This window comes from Crocodylus porosus, unplaced genomic scaffold (assembly GCF_001723895.1).
Source record: "Crocodylus porosus isolate Cpor-Errol unplaced genomic scaffold, CroPor_comp1, whole genome shotgun sequence".
Classification (NCBI taxonomy): domain Eukaryota; kingdom Metazoa; phylum Chordata; order Crocodylia; family Crocodylidae; genus Crocodylus; species Crocodylus porosus.
The window spans coordinates 13,053,346-13,069,473 of record NW_017728943.1 but is presented as its reverse complement, the minus strand read 5'-3'; the positions used below and the strand labels follow the sequence as shown (position 1 = coordinate 13,069,473).

Below are 16,128 nucleotides of genomic sequence, written 5' to 3'. Positions count from 1 at the left end.
AGGCGGAACTGCCAGTCACATGATGGCAACCAGGGGGCGGAGCACCTGTCAAGGGGTGGCAGCCCTTGACAGCTTGCCAAAACTCAGTAAGCAGGCCTCCAGCCGAAATAACTGCCTGCCCCTGTCTTAGCTGGTGGGCGATTCACAAGAGGAAGAGGGATGTCATTTACCTGGGTATTCTCACCATCATACTGCTAGAATGATGAGTCCCTTTCTGTAAGAGAGATCCCTGCCCTGTTACAGGAGAATCAGAGGGAGAGTTTAAAAAAATGGAAACTGCACTTTTAAGGCGAGCTCCTGGGAAGCTGGAAGACGTGGGCCTTGGGGATATAAACCCAGTTCCAAGAACAAGGCAGGGGCATTCTGACCCAGGCAGACCTGAAGGCAGGAGCTCCCTGCCAGGAGCTAACAGAAGTAGCACAGAGAACTGGAGACTGTGAGCAGACCCAGGAGGGCTGTTGTAGATATCTGTAGCAGGTTTGGGATGGCAGCCAGAGAAGAACTAGGGAAAAGTCATCCTAACTGGGACTGCTTGCAGAGTGGCCAAGCCCTAGAGGGGCTGACTGACTGACTGCAGGGCAGCAGGTCCCCTGCTCACCACTTTTCCCTGCCGCCCTGCTTCCCTCCCCTGCGACCCATCGCAGCAGGGGGCAGAGGAGCCGCGCAGAGAACCTCTTTGCCACTGCTCACTCCCCTCCTCTGCTGCCCCGGCGATGCGCCCCCTGCACGCAGGGCTGCAGTAAGGGCAGTGGGGCCGGCCTGTGACCCTCAAAGCATCAGGGCAAGTGCTGGAGGCACATCGTCAGGGCAGCAGGGGGGAGCTAGCAGTGGCAAGGAATCCCCATGTGGCCCCGCTGTCCCCAGCTGTGCCAGGTCACACCTGCCAGGCTAGGGAGGCCTGAGGGGAAGGAAGCATAGCGGGAGCTCAAGCCCACAGCCTGCACCTGCCCCAGGTACAGATCTGGGGGGACACGGGTCCATCCTGCCCCCTGGCAGTGTGCGCAGCAGCAGGGAACTGGCCCTCCCACTCTCCCAGATGAGCCACCCACGGCCCTGTCCTGCTCCCCACTGGGGCCTTGCAGATGCGCGTTGTAGCCCCAAGCCCCACACGGCTGAGCAGCAGCCCCAGTCGTACCCAACTCCCTCCCTACAGGGGCCTCGATCCCCCTCTCTGCCTGCTGCAGCTGCTCTGCAGGCTGCCTAGTGCCACATGCATGTCTATGCACATGGCACCCCATCTTTCCACCTTCCTCCTGCTGCCTCCCAGCTCCCTGCAGGCTAGAATTCACCAGCCTGCACGGAGCTTATTTCAAAATGGCAAAATCCGCGTGTTTCTCTGGTAAAATGAGAAAACCATGTTTGCCTCTGATACAAGGCAAAATCCATGATTTACTTCGTTTTTCTGTGGGAAATGGAAAACCTGGATCCCTGCTCGTCACACTAACATTCTCCAACATTTTGTTTTGCTGTCCATGGAGCTCTTAATATTTTTTAATAAAAGCATTTCTTGTGCTTCATGATTCTGAAATTTTCTGTCAAGGTCCAACCTTCACAGCAACACATGGCTTTCATCCACACACAGGTCTGAATTTTTGTTTTCATGCTGACCCCTCTATTCTTCCAGATCCATAATAAGTTTGCCATAGCTGTTCTTGCTACAGTGAATTCCCTTTGAATAGTCTATTCACATAAACACAGACAAGCTATCTGGCTCTCACCAGGGACACCATAGGCTTAATTGGGATGAAACATGTCTGCCATCAGAAATGTCAGCTGCAGCATTGTGAACCTGCCTTCAAACTTAGCTTGTGCTGAAAAGCAACACTGGGCACCCAGCAACAGGTATATTCTCAGAATTGAGAAAAACATTGTTTGAAACCTTTAGACTAAACTGTTCATTAAAAACCTAATCAACTCATCTGCCAATACATCAGGTACATAAAATGTATGCATTAAATCAGAGAGGCTCTACACATTTATACGTTCTTCTTTATCAAATGGGGAACCTGAGTTACAGAGCAGTGAAGTTGCTTGCTTCAGTCTAGACAGCAAATTGGTAGCAGAGGCAGGAAAAAAAACCCTAGTTATTTTATTTCTGGTTCTTAGTCCAATGCTCAATCCTCAAGACCATTTAACCTCTTGTTTAACAGCTATATTAAACAACAAAAGGAAAGATTTCCTAAGAACACTGGAGCCTGACAATACCTTCCAGGTATACCCGCCGGGAAGCTCCTATCAGCCTGGCACATCCTGCATAACCTAGGTACCCTGTTTCACTCCATTTCCCCAAACCCCAAGGCACATGTAGCCTGTCAGAGCGATGTTAGAGTCAGGTCATCACCCTTGACATATCAAAGGTTACCGAACCAAGGAACTGCTCAAGGAGGTCAATCAGAACAGTGCAACATGCCCATCTTGTGAAGTTCCCCATCAGGATTTTAATTGCTTGTGTTTATTTTCATGGGTGGTAGCTGATGTTAGACAAACTGATCCTTGTGGGATGATTGATACTTTTATTAACACCCCCTCCGTCCTCCTACACAGAGTGGTGGTGCCTGATAAGCACATCAGGCTCAGATAGCATTTTGTATGCTTGTTCCTTTAGAGCAGTCAGTACTGGCCATTCGCTCAGAGTCCTCCTATCCTAGGTGCCCGCCTGGTCTGTTCCTATCAGGACACTGGTTTACTGTGGAGTCTCTGCTTAACTCCCAGGCCATAGAACAGAACATATTTTCTTTACTTGCTATCTGTTCTTCAGCTGGAGCCCTGAACCTGAACTGCCTACACTAAAGAGGGCAAAAGTGGCCAATCAGTCAGGGTCAAGATCAGGGCAGCCAATCATTTTGCCAGGGTTAAGGTAAGAGTTAAGGAAGACAATCAGTTTGCCAGTCAGGTCAGGGCAAGGTGCTAGTCTGTCCTATCTTCTGCCTGACTTCAGGCTAACACAGCTAACCTCCTCTCTGGTCACAGTTGGGGTGACTGACTAGTTTGCAAGGGTCCAGCTGGCAATAGGTTTTAAAAAGTATTTCTATACAAGTACGGAGAGGGACTTAGATGGAAATGTTAAAAGACCAAGAACAAGCGCTGTACAATGTGAACGCGTTCATAACACTTCTGCATTCTTACCTTGTATCTGGTCATTATTTATTTCATTAAATGGTTCGGTTTCAGACTCAGCATTTTGCTTTTTAGGATGTCTGGCTCCTCCACCTAAACAAATGCAATACAAAAAAATGCATATAAACACGCTCAGAGAAAAAAAACAAAACCTAATACATGGGATGGCTGAGTCTCAAAACAAGCAACTCGGATTTATCTTCCTACGCACACATGCAACAAAGTACCCAACTCATGCAGTAGATGCATCATTCAGTAAAACGTTCTGCTGGTACAAAGGAAAAACAGCCTCCCTTTACCCTCAAAACCAGCTCCCAACTTTCTCACCCAAACCTCCAGGTGGGTTGGAATTTAAATCTTCAGGGTCTGAACACAGGTATCAGAGCTGATCTTAGCTAAGGGGTGGGATAAATACAGTCCACAGGTCACATCCTGCCTGCTGGGGAATCTATCCAGCCCGCAGGACCCTTAAAACATTTAGAAAATATTTCTCTGCTCCTGACTGCCTCTCAAAGATGACAGAAGCCAGGGGCAGTAGGACCCAGCAGGAGCTGGCAACAGAAGGCAGGAACTCAGCCCCACCCACCCCCAGCCATTTCCCTGCTTCGTGCCACTGCACCACCTGGCTCCCGGCTGCATTGCCAGACCACAGCGCAGGGCCCCCCCAGAATGGGGGTGGGGGGGAAAGGGAATATGTATTCGTGTACAGGCAGGGGCATAGTGTGTACGCATGTGTAGGCAAGGGCAGAGTGTGTGTGTGCGCGCACAGGCAGGGGCAGAGTGTGTGTAGGGCAGGACACAGTGTATGCATGTGTGTGTGTGCAGGCAGGGGCAGAGTGTGCGTGCGTGCGCATGCACACACGCATGTGCATGCGTGCGCAAGCAGGGGCAGGGTGTGTGTGTGCGCGCACAGGCAGGGGCAGAGTGTGTGTAGGGCAGGACACAGTGTATGCATGTGAGTGTGTGCAGGCAGGGGCAGAGTTTGTGTGTGTGTGTGTGTGTGTGTGATCCAGTGGTGGGTGCATGTGTGTGTGTGTGTAGGGAAAGAGTGTGTGTGTGTGTGTGTGTGTGTGTGTGTGTGTGTGTGTGTGTGTGTGTGTGTGAGAGAGAGAGAGAGCAGAAGCAGAGCATGTGCGTGTGTTTTTGTAGGGCAAGTCCCACATGCACACCCGACCATACACATGCACCCCACCCAACTTCCACTGCCATACACACAGACCCCCATAGCCCCCTCACACCCCCATCCACCCGCCCCCACAATCCCCATACCCACCCACGCCCTACATATCCACTCCTACATGTTCCCTCACCCTATATACCCACACCCCCCACAAACTTATACCCACCCCCCACAATATACAAGAGTAAGACTTCATTTTAAACTATCGTGAAGTCATTTCTATGTACACTACACAAACGCATGTAAGCCAGGACAAAAATAATTTTTTGAAATCAAATTAATGAATGTTTTAGATTTTTGCATTTTAAAATATAATTTGGTATTATTCTGGCTCCGAGATGACAAAACCCCTTGCTGAATGGAGTATTTCTCATTCTTGGTCCAATGCTCAATCCTTAGCACCATTTCACCTCTTAACAGCTATATTAAATGACCAAAGGAAAGATTTCCTAAGAACACCGGAGCCTGACAACACCTGCCAGGAAGCTCCTATCAGCCCAGCACATGCTGCATAACCCAGATCCCCTGCTTCCCGCCATTTCCCCCAACCCAAGGCAACTATCCTCTATACCCCCAGTGCTCAGTCACCCTTCCTCTCATGCCAGGACTTCTGTGTATCATTACTGTTGCCTCCCCATAAAGCAAGGTCTCACATTCCCCCCTCCAAACATATACCAAGAGTTGCGTTCAAGCCCCACTCCCCTCTAACTCCTCATTCTCCTTCTGATATGTCTACGTGCAACCCCCCCACTACCTCCATTTGCCTTCATGACTAGGGACCTACTAAATTCACAACTACGAGCAGATAAAAGGGTGGGAAGCTCTGCAGTCTTAGAATATGGGGGGGGATGGGAGGGCTGTGGAGCAGGAGGCTTGGAGACTGCAGACAGCTGCACTGTGGTCCCAAACCACCCGCAGCAGGCAGCCTGCAAACAGGGTCCACCATGCCTGGCCCAGCTTGCTGTGTGCGAGTAGCCAGGCCAGGACTCTGTGGATGGAGGTGCAGCCTGCCACCTGCCTGCTACAAGGCGGCTGTAGCAGCTGACCCCACTGCACCTTGCCACCCCAACAAGCTTCCCATGCCCCTGCTCCAAGACTACAGGGCTTCCCACACTTTTCTTTGTTTGCAGGGCAAGTTTTTTGGAGTTTCTTTTAAAAGGCACTGCTTGGGGATGTTCCAAAACCTTGGCTCAATTACCCTGATTAAGCCCAAGGAAACCATTAAATCCACACTTAATCAGGTGTGCATTAATGATTTCCCTGGGCTTAGGCAGGGTAATTTCCCTCCAGTCATGAGTATACTCTCAGGAAAGCAGCCAGCCCCCTGGAATCACATCAGCCTGGACTGTTCAAGTAAAGATAAAATTCTTCCGGGCACCTAAGTGAGTGCAAGCAGTCAGGATTCACCAGTGGTGCTCTTTCTAGGGCCTGCAAAATCACTAGCAACTTCTGAGAAGTTGATCCTATGTGACTCCATAGAAAAAAGCCAGAGTTAAAGGGAAGATATGAGAATAGAACAATTTTAAAAAAGCCTAACACTCTATTTTATTCATAAAATTGTCAGAAATTTAAATACTTCCATTGAAATTTAAATTCTTTATCTAAAGATTCACACTAGAAAAGTTCAGTTGGTTATTTCTCATATAAAAGATTCAGTCACAAAGCCCACATACTGTCATATGACTAAGGTTTCTACTCACACAACACAAAATAGCCAACAGCAAATTGTCAGTGCAAATAGTTTGCAAGCAACTAACCATCACAAACTGGGGGGTTTTTTCTTTTTTTAGTGACTGAATTAATGCTTGCAAATGACAAATGTTATTCAAAGACACTGGCAAAGTGCAGTCAAAGAAAGGAGTTAATTTAATGCAGAAAATTAAGTAAATAGGACATTGGCAGGTTCTAAAAGGGAATTTGGAAATTTCTGGCTCTCAGTCATATATTCAGACAAACAGACCAAGCTTGTGATCTTATGACAATAACTCAAGATGCATTTCAGAAATATAACAAGTTCTGTTTTCAGCAAAACTTTTGCTGTGAAAACTCCACCATGAATCTTTGCAAGGGTTGTACCTAGAGTATAATGAGCCTACAAGTTCAGCATAAAATAGGATCATTTACCTGGCAGTCTTGAGGCAATCCAATTGGGAAGATGACCTTAAAAATAAAATAGATGCATCATTCTTAGCAGATGTAGTGAGTTTAGAAGGAGAAATAAGGTAAAAGTGAGGCACAGGCACAAAGTAGCACCAAATTCTGGCTTAACAAGTACATAGAACATACCAGATTTTACATGTGTATTAAATATATAAATACATGCATTTGCATTTTATTTGTAATCCTGAAGACAGACTCTGCAGGGACTATGATGACTGCATTACAGTACAGGCAAACAAATAATTTATATCAAGTTAACAGGGGACAGAGACCTACTGCAGAACAGCCAAGGTGCTTGCTCCTTTCCCACAATAACTGAAAGCTAAATCAGGGCAGCTGAGCCTCATTTCATCTGTAGCTAAACTTCTACACTTTAAGCTCTCATTTGCTGCAAAGTAAAGAAACTGTCTCTCTGGAGCAACTGATGTGCTAAGTCAAAGAATCATAGAAAATGAGGGTTGGGAGGGACCTCAGGAGGCCATCTAGTCCAACCCCGTGCTCCAAGCAGGACCATCCTCAACTAGATCATCCCAGCTGAGGCTTTGTCTAGCTGGGTCTTAAAAACCTCCAAGGATGAGATTCCACCATCTCTCTGGGTAACTTGTTACAGTGCTCTACTACCTTTCTTATGAGAAAATTTTTCTTAATATCTAACCTAAACTTCCCTTGCTGCAACTTGAGACCACTGCTCCTTGTTCTGTCATCTGCCACCACTGAGACCAGTCCAGCTCCATCCTCTTTGGAACCCCCCCTCCAGGTAGCTAAAGGCTGCAATTAAATCTCTCCCACCCCAGTCTTCTCTCCTCCAGACTAAATAAGCCCAGTTCCCTCCGCCTCTCCTCACAAGTCATTTCTAAGAGAAGACCATCTTATGAGGAGACCAACCCCCTAACCATTTTTGTTGCCTTCTGCTGGACTCTCTCCTATTTGTTCATATCCTTTCTGTAGTGCGGAGCCTAACACTGAACACAGCACTCCAGATGTGGCCTCACCAGTGCCAAATAGAGGGGAATAATTACTTCTCTCGATCTGCTGGCAATGTTCCTACTAATGCAGCCCAGTATGCTGTTAGCCTTCTTCACAATAAGGGCACACTCTTGGTTCATCTTCAGCTTATTGCAACTCCCAAGTGTTTCAAGGGTCCTGGTACCCTCAAGCGTACTCTCTCAGTGTACGGGCAAGTGTTCACCCCATAGAGACAAAGTATGTCAGCACAACTGCCAGCGGATTCTTCATGGTAGTGTTTAACAGCTATCATAAACTGCCCGTCTCAAGGTTAGCATTAAGTATTGCTTTTTTTTTACAATGTCATTAATAAAGTATGGTGATGGTATTAGTTACAATTCAGCGTGTAAGGCTTTAGATTCATAGGTTGTAAGGGGCTGGCAGGGACCTCAGAAGATCATCGGGTCCAGCCCCTAGCACCAGGCAGGAAAGATAGCTAGTCAGGTGACCCCAGCAATGTGACTACCCAGTCTCCTCTTGAAGATTTTCAGGGTAGGCGATTGCACCACATCTGGAGGGAGCTTATTCCACAGTCTGGACAACCTAACTAAGAACTTGTTCCTAATGTTGAACCTGAAACAGTTTTCCAGGAGTTTGTGGCCATTACTCCTGGTTTTCCCTAAGGGTGCCCTGGTGAACAGTTGTTCACTGAGCCCTTGATGTACTCCCCTGATGTAGTGGTAAACTGCTACAAAGTCCCCTCTCAGCCTTCTCTTTTTCAGGCTGAAGAGTCCCAGGTCCTTCAGCCTTTCTTTGTATGGCTTGCCATGCAAATCTCTGATCATACGAGAGTCCCTTCTCTGGACTTTATCAAGCCTTATCACATTGTTGCTAAAGTGCAGCACCCAAAATCGGATGCAGTACTCCAGCTGTGGTCTCGCCAGTGATGAAAAGAGCAGAATAATCACTTCCCTGGTTTTGCTGGAGATGCACTGATTGATGCATGCCGGAGTATTATTTGCCCTGCTGGCTACAGCATTGCACTGCCGGCTCATATTCATACTGTGGTCTATTATTACCTCCAGATCCCTTTCATTCATAGTGCTGGTCAAGCTGGTGTTGCCAAGCCTAGAGGTGTGCAGGAAATTGTTCATCCCCAGGTGGAGTGCTTTACATTTCTCGATGCTGAACCTCATCTGGTTCTGACTCACCCAACTTGCTAACCTGTCTAGATCCACCTGTATCTGTAGCCTATCTTCAAGCATGACCACACTTCCCCATAATGTGGTGTCGTCCATTAACGTGGCCAGTGAGCTCTTCACCCCCACATCCAAATCATTAATAAAGGTGTTGAACAGTACTGGACTAAGCAACAACCCCTTTGGGACACTGATGGCCTCTTCTCGCCAAGACGACACACATTCATTAGGACTATCTGGGTCCTACCCCGCAGCCAGCTTCATACCCACGTAAATGTCTCACCGCTAAGCCCATAATCCTCCAATTTTCTTGTGAGAACATCGTGGGATACCATATCAAAGACTTTTTGGAAGTCAAAGTGTACGATGTCAACCTCTTTTCTCTTATCTTAACTTCATAAGCCATTTCAGTTTAGAATTTAACAGAATGTTTAGACTGCTTAGCTTAATCAAGGTAATTGCGCCACAGTTTGGGGCCACCTGCCAATCTGCAGTAAAAGGCAGGACTGCTGGGGCCCCTCAGCCAATCAGAGGTATGGGGGTGGTCCTTATTTGTGATAAGCCCACAAAAATAGGCACCACGATCAGCCTGTGAAATTGTTCATCAGCCAATAAGCTTGTGCTTGTCCTACAAGAACTTACAATGCAGCAAAATCACAGTGCATGGAAATAATTTTCTTCAGTACTATACATACCTGTTTTCTGAAGGAAGATGGCTATCAGTATCAATGTTATCAATACTGCCACGAAGTAAAAAAGTGCTATCAAGCCAGTTCTCGCTCTTGTCTGAATTAGTTTTACTTTAAAACAAAAAAGAAAGAAAAAAATGTGCTGAAAGGACATCTGCTGTACATGTAAAAAAGGGTTGACTTGAAGCCACGAAGAAACCAAATTCAGTCACAGGTGTATTTGCACAAGCTTCAGTGGAGTTACATCAGGGATGACTCCATCCTAATGACTGCATGTGACACTATCAAGCTTGAGAGAGGACAAGACTGCAATTTTCCCACATCAGGTTGCAGTTGGCTGCCACCCTATGTCTATCTAATGGAGTCGCCAGTTTTTGACAGTGAACAGTTCTACATGCATTAGAGGAAAGGGTAAGAATCTCCATACTAAAAAGTCTTGGAGTAACTTGCTGCAGGGGGGAATTTATTGTTTGATTACAGTTAATGGTTGGCTTATGCTCCTAGAATATGAAGAATCAGGTTCCATCTGCAAGGCTGATTGGATCTAATAGAGGTGTTGATTTTTCTCGAAGTGTTTCTCAAACATTGGCCTCAGCCATGTTCCAGGGCACCAAGTTCTGGAGGTTACTAAAAGCAATTTACTGATGCAGTGAGAAGAAAGGAAAGAAATCACTTCCATTCCTTCTTCTAAGACATCAGTTCAACTCCAGATCAAGTCAGCAGCAACTCCATTATATGACGGCTTGGTGGCCTATACAAAATGATCTGATAGCTTCAGTCTGGTTCTGAGGGAACAGGTCTTCACAATGCCGTGAGCATTAACAAGCTAACAAGGGGGCTGGAAGCTTCAGCAGAGGCCAAGTTTTACTCTGTCCAAGGAAGGGAGACTGCAGTCCTCTCCTTTCTCATAGAAGCCCATAACATCATAGCTAAAAAACAGACTCTGCTGATCTCCCTGCAGCCTGCATTCTGAGGCAGGCATCCAGCATTTATTAGCTCTCTAGTTCCTCTTAACATTAGAAGCACCTGATAACAATGACTATGACTACTTGCAGACATTAATCCCCTCCACCCTTGCCCCTGCCCCAAGGGTGCTTTACTTTAAATTCCGTTCACCCCCACACCATGCCTAGCACATGCCCAGAAGATGCATCACTTTAGCTGGACCCAGCGCACCCAATGACTACAAGGGGTTTTTTGGCACTTTTATCTAATAGCTGATTGCATCAGCTTTATATAAATGCACTAAAAAGCCCTGCTGAAGCGCCTGATCTATACATATGTTGCCAAGCCAGGCTGAATTAATGTGCGGCTTCTTCTGGTAAAGCACCTTTTTCCCCCCTCCCATGTCTGTCAGCACCCTTTTATGCTTCAATCTTAATGGCATGAAAAGCCAGTCGGAACCAACACTTCATTTGCAAACTCATTCCCTGCTCCCCTCTTAGGTTATATCTATACCGCATGGAGCAGCACCATGCAGAGAGACACCTGAGCTAGTTCTTCACATACTAGATCCAGAACCAGAGGCAGGATAGCCACACTGCCTCATTCTCTGCCGAGGCTACTAAGAAGCAGGGGTAACTAACTCAAAAGCAGTGCTGCATGCACTACTTCGGTGATAGTGCTGCCTCACACTGTGCACATCGCAGTGTGCCAGCTAGCATTCACAGCAAGGCCCAAATATCTCCACCCCACACTGCATCAGGCCGTATAGTGATATCTTTTGTGTTACAGACATTATCTTACACATATACTTACCTACAGGGCACTCATCCAGAGAGAGTGAACCATTGATTCTTCCACCAGAAACCTCGATAATGCAATAAATTTTCTGGGAACGGTCTGCAGTCAGCGGAAGCTTAGCAATATTATTTTCCCAAATCAATCTGTCCATGTTACTATACCACCAAAAATACCCAACGTTTGTGGAGAGATCTGTGTGGCAAAATATCTCCAGCCTATTTTTAACAATTGTGCAATTTAAACCAGGTGGCAAAAGAGGACCTAGGAGGGAAGAGAAAAAAAAGAAAGTCCATGTTAGTTTGATTGCATACTGTTTGTGCTCCAAAAGGGCTGCACTTCTAACATTAAAACATCACATAGAGGATATTTAGTCTAGAAAACAAGCAGCAAGAACAATATTTATAATTCCATAGCACACAAAAAAAACCTGGAGTACTTAGAATAGGGGTCTTCTTTCAACAGGATACCAGCTCTCCAGGTATTAGATCCAAATTTAGACATCACTGCTTTTTTACCTCATGACAGGACCAGCCCTACAAATATTCCCAGCCTGAGGACCACCCAATGCCCCTGTCCTCAATCACTAGCAAACTGCAAAAATCAAAGTAAAATAAGAATGCAAAATTGTATTTTAATCGAAACTGTGCTGTATGAAAACAACAACTATATTTCATTAAGTTTTGGGTAAAAGTATTTGCTGTTGCCAAGTGAGCCATTCATTTTCTGGCCACCAAATTTTCTTTCTGTGGATCATTTTCTTGAGAGGGCAAATTTAAACTTTTTTTACTAGTGAAAAAATAGACCTAGATCAGGGGGGGAAAACCCCTGTAAAAATATGATACCCAACTGTTTTAAGTGAAAACTTGCAGAACCCTGTAGGTTTTTCAGACAATTGTCAAATAGAATACAGCATAAGCATGAGCATGAGCATAAATGAATGTGAGATGTTGCTGCCTGGAGGCAGAGTTCCCGAAGAAGATACGGCTAAGTACAGACAGTCAAAAAGCCAGAGGCTAAATAGGTTCAGGCTTTGCAAGTTAATTTAAACTGAGTAGACTGAACCAATAAGCAAGAGAACAGACATTCACTTTTGATTCCAGAAATGCAGCCACATGCCTACAGTGGCTCAGGCCAGAAGCTGAAGGGTGCTAGAGCATGTCTCCCTGCTTGGCTGGGACAGACAGCCTGGACCAAGGCTAGCCAGCCTGCAAGGGACTGTCTTGTCAGGTCTCCAATCCATGCTGGAGGGCTGTCTTCATCATGTCTCTAATCCAACCTTTCTATATGAGCTACTCCCAATATTCTACACAGGTCACTGCTTCTGGTGTTGGAGTTGCCAGATATTGTCAGGTGCATTGTGGTGCTATAGGGCATCTCAGGAGATAATCCATGGTTTGCTTTGCCTGATAAACACATTGGTCGGTTGCAGCTGGGGGACTGTGAGTTAACTTAAATTTGGAGGGGATCTGGGACAAAATTTCAATAAACCAACTTAACCTAAATCAGGTAAGTCTGATACCACATCCATCCAGGTGTATTTTAAACCAGTTTCAGCCATTTTGAAAACGGTTTATGTGCATTGAACGTCTGCTGTGTTACACAGCTTTGAACCAGTTTCTAATCACTTATACTGGTTTGTGTGTCATGTCTGTCCCTCATCTAAGAGATCTACTATTGCTATCAGCTAAAACACCTTTTCTTTTGTGTCAATAACAGAAACTTGAGGTTTTGGAGTTTAAAAATTTTTAGATGATTTAGTACAGTGATTTTCAATCAACCCCTGAGGTGCTTTTGAGACCCTTTCAGGGGTGCCATCAGGTGCCACACACTGTGCAAACAGTTCATAAGAAAAACTCAAGATGTTTCAAGTAGGAATTCACAATGTCAAAAACATTCTGACCTGTTGTGGTTTGAGTTCTTTGCAAGGGAAGAACTGCTTTATTATTTTTTGGTTGTGAAAAAAAGAATGAAGGCTAAGATCTGGCATTTTCCAAGAGATCGCTTGAGTCTAAAAAAGGTTGAGAACCACTGATTTAGTAACAGAGGCAGGGCCTTATCTCAGTTACATTCTTTTAAATTCAGAGAAAGTCTACTTCAGTTGAGTTACTACAGAGTTTCACTAATGTTTTGAGGTTAGGTACAGACATGACACTTTTACCAGTATAAGAGACTGGAAACTGGTCTATACCCATAACAGGACAGAAGTTTGGTGCACAGACTGACAGAACCCGATCTATATTTGAGCCCCTCCTACCAAAGGGCAAATGTGTGCTCTGTTTGCTACCCATCTAAGACCATGCTGCTTACAGAAAACCACTTAGCTTAGATTGATTCCACCTCAGACTTTTTGAATGTCTGTACCTAGCCTAAGAATACCAGGCAGATGGTGCAGGCAGATTGGGTCAACTTGGCCCAATTTTTATATCATTCAGAGCACAAGAATTTAGGATTTAGAACAATGGCATGATCATCACCAACTGACAGTACAGTGGCAAGAATCAGTTGGGTTGTGAGAGGCAACCAATCCTCAGGACTTTAAAAAAAAAAATCTCAAACCCCACTCTTCTACTCTATAGGCATTATACGTGTGGAGGGTGAAGAGCACTTCATGAACAGGGACTGCTCAGACCCATAAAGCTGATGCACACTTTCAGAGCAATTTTCAAGCAAGGGAAGTCACTCAAGGTGGGAATTCAAATGGAGCACGTTACATAGCAACTGCCAAACCTGTTGCTGCTGTTGCAAGGCTGTGTGTATAGAGTTAACAATAAGTCAGCAGCCACGAAAACCAACGGCTCTTTGCAAGATAAACACAGAGAAATTACTTTCACTTTGTCAGTGTCACCCTAGAGCTACTGGCACATGCTCCCTCACTCAAAACTCAACTTGAGTGCGGAAGTCCAAACATCCAGTGCAAAGGTCACCCATTTGTAGAAGGCAGGAGCTGGCTGGGTGAAACAGGTTCCTTTACTTTTCTTAATAAAATTGTGACAATTTGAAAAACTAGAATTAAGTATTACAAGCAAGTTGGAATGGGCTGCATAAGGTGAGGTAAGTTACGTATCTGGGAACAGGCAGAATGAGGGCCCAAGGGACTTGCGGCCCTTTTGTGATGTGAGTTAGTGTGTAGGTATGTGTGTTCGGGGTGGTGGTGGTGGGGTGCTCTTACACAAGCCTTGTTGCATACTCCTTAGCTGCTTTTCAGGCCTTCCTTGTGTCATTTTAAAAAGACAGGGCAGATGGACAAACAATGGAACAAACTACAAGGAGATGGAGTGCTTTCTCTATCTCTTGAGGACTTTGAATTGAAAACAGGTGCCTCTCTGGAAGATTGAAGAAAGGTCCATCAGACTAGCACGCTTAAGGCACACTATTTTCTTTGCCAATTGCATACAAGGGAATGGTATGGCCAGCATCACATTTAGTTGCATTTGACACCCAAGCCCCAAAGAGCAGGTCTTCCATTGACAGCTGGGATACAACTGGGGACAGCCTTGGGTATGAGCCCAAAGCAGAGCTTGAACTCACACCTCTAGAGCAGTGGCAAAATATCTTAACAGTTCTGCCACTGCAGCCCTTCTGAAAGATATACATCAGTCAAAAACCAAAAGATATGGTTCAATTAAGAAGTAAGCAGCTGAAAGTTAATAGTCTCCAGTAGAGAGGAGTAGGACTAGGTGAGCAAAGTTACTTCTGGCCTTGAACTCCAGGCGTCTATTTACAAATACAGAGAATTAAGGGTTAAATTTCCAAAAGCAGCCTCCATTTTGGTTCACTCCATTTGTTGGTGGGCTGGCTTATGGTGCTTCAAGGGTCCAACTGTCTGCTGAGCCAAGCATTTATGGTTTCCAAAGGAGATGGTGGGTGTTGTGGCACCCAAGGACCTCTGAGCCTAATTCTACATGGCACAAGTGCAGCACAGAACTACTCCATCTGGTTCTGAGCAAGCTGGCCTGAGGACCAGAAGTATAGCTGCCTTAGTGGACCTTTGGTTGGGCTAATTAGAAAAGTTGAGAGGTGGGGTATATAAGTCCAGGTGGAGAATCACATTTAAGAGCTCTGTGAATTCTTGGATCTAAACAACCCAGTTCAGACCAGCGTAAGTAGGTTGTGCCGTGTAGACATACCATAAAAATCAAGCCCTAGGCATCCAGAGGGGCACCCAAAAATTAAGGCATGTAAAATTAGAGGCCAGTTTAAAAAATCTGGGCTTCTGCAACATATTAACAATAGCACAGTGACTAACAGCAGAGCTGGGAACAGTCACTTGAGCTCTCACTCCACTCTGCAGTTCCAGACCCTCCCTCACCCTTTCAACAGAGAGTGATAATTTCTCTCTCTCTCTCTCTCTCTCTCCTCCCCAACCAACAGATCAATACATGCTTTTTCCCCCCTTATTAAACAAAAAGGAAAAAAGAAGTTAATCACTGAAAATTGCTCCTCTGCTACTTACCTGTTACATTTAAATTATAATAACATCTTTGGATCATGCCAGTGCTGCTGCTGTCATCATCTTCGGCCAAGATCTCCACCTCGTATATTCCTGTATCACCAGCTTGTGCACTTAGGATGGTCAAATTGCCAGAGGATAAGCTAAGCTCTGCTCTACCAGTGAGGGAACCATAATATTTGAACTGATGACCATCCCATTCAGCTACTTTGTTGGTCCCTTTCTTCCATGTCATTTCTGTTAGACGTCCTTTAAATGTTGGTGAAAAAACAATGCTTGTTCCTAGAAAGCCAGATACCTCAAATCTACACTGGGCATATCCTATGGAAAGCGGGGGGAAAAAAAAAGTCATTCACCTGCTGTTATCCAAGCTATTTTTTGTGTGACCCTGTATTGTTTAAATAGGATATTATCTAAATATCCCAGGCTAAAAGAACATTGCTAGGCTGTACAGACAAGTATTCTATAATTAGAAAGTGCCAAAAATCAAGCTTGCATCAGGGTAGCAAATTAAGGTCACATGGCATATGTAGCATGAGGCAGCCCCTGTGTTCCAGTCCTAGTCTGCTTCCCCCAAGCAGGCTCCTTGCCCTAAATCTACTCCACCATTCCACAGCTACATTTAAATCAGATAGCCTGCTCTTC

At 45.4% G+C, this 16,128-nt stretch overlaps 1 protein-coding gene across 1 annotated transcript in view; it reads right to left on the bottom strand.

Moving 5' to 3' along the window:
• Positions 1 to 15,800, bottom strand: part of LOC109319223 — a 32,307-nt gene extending 16,507 nt beyond the window's left edge. The window contains exons 1-5 of the mRNA XM_019548735.1: positions 15,487 to 15,800; positions 11,049 to 11,294; positions 9,297 to 9,401; positions 6,422 to 6,457; positions 3,127 to 3,210 (exon numbers count right to left, since the gene is read on the bottom strand). Coding sequence (XP_019404280.1) covers positions 3,127 to 3,210; positions 6,422 to 6,457; positions 9,297 to 9,401; positions 11,049 to 11,294; positions 15,487 to 15,718 — 703 coding nt within the window. The 5' untranslated portion in view covers positions 15,719 to 15,800. The remainder of the gene's footprint in view (positions 1 to 3,126; positions 3,211 to 6,421; positions 6,458 to 9,296; positions 9,402 to 11,048; positions 11,295 to 15,486) is intronic.
• Positions 15,801 to 16,128: the final 328 nt, after the last annotated feature.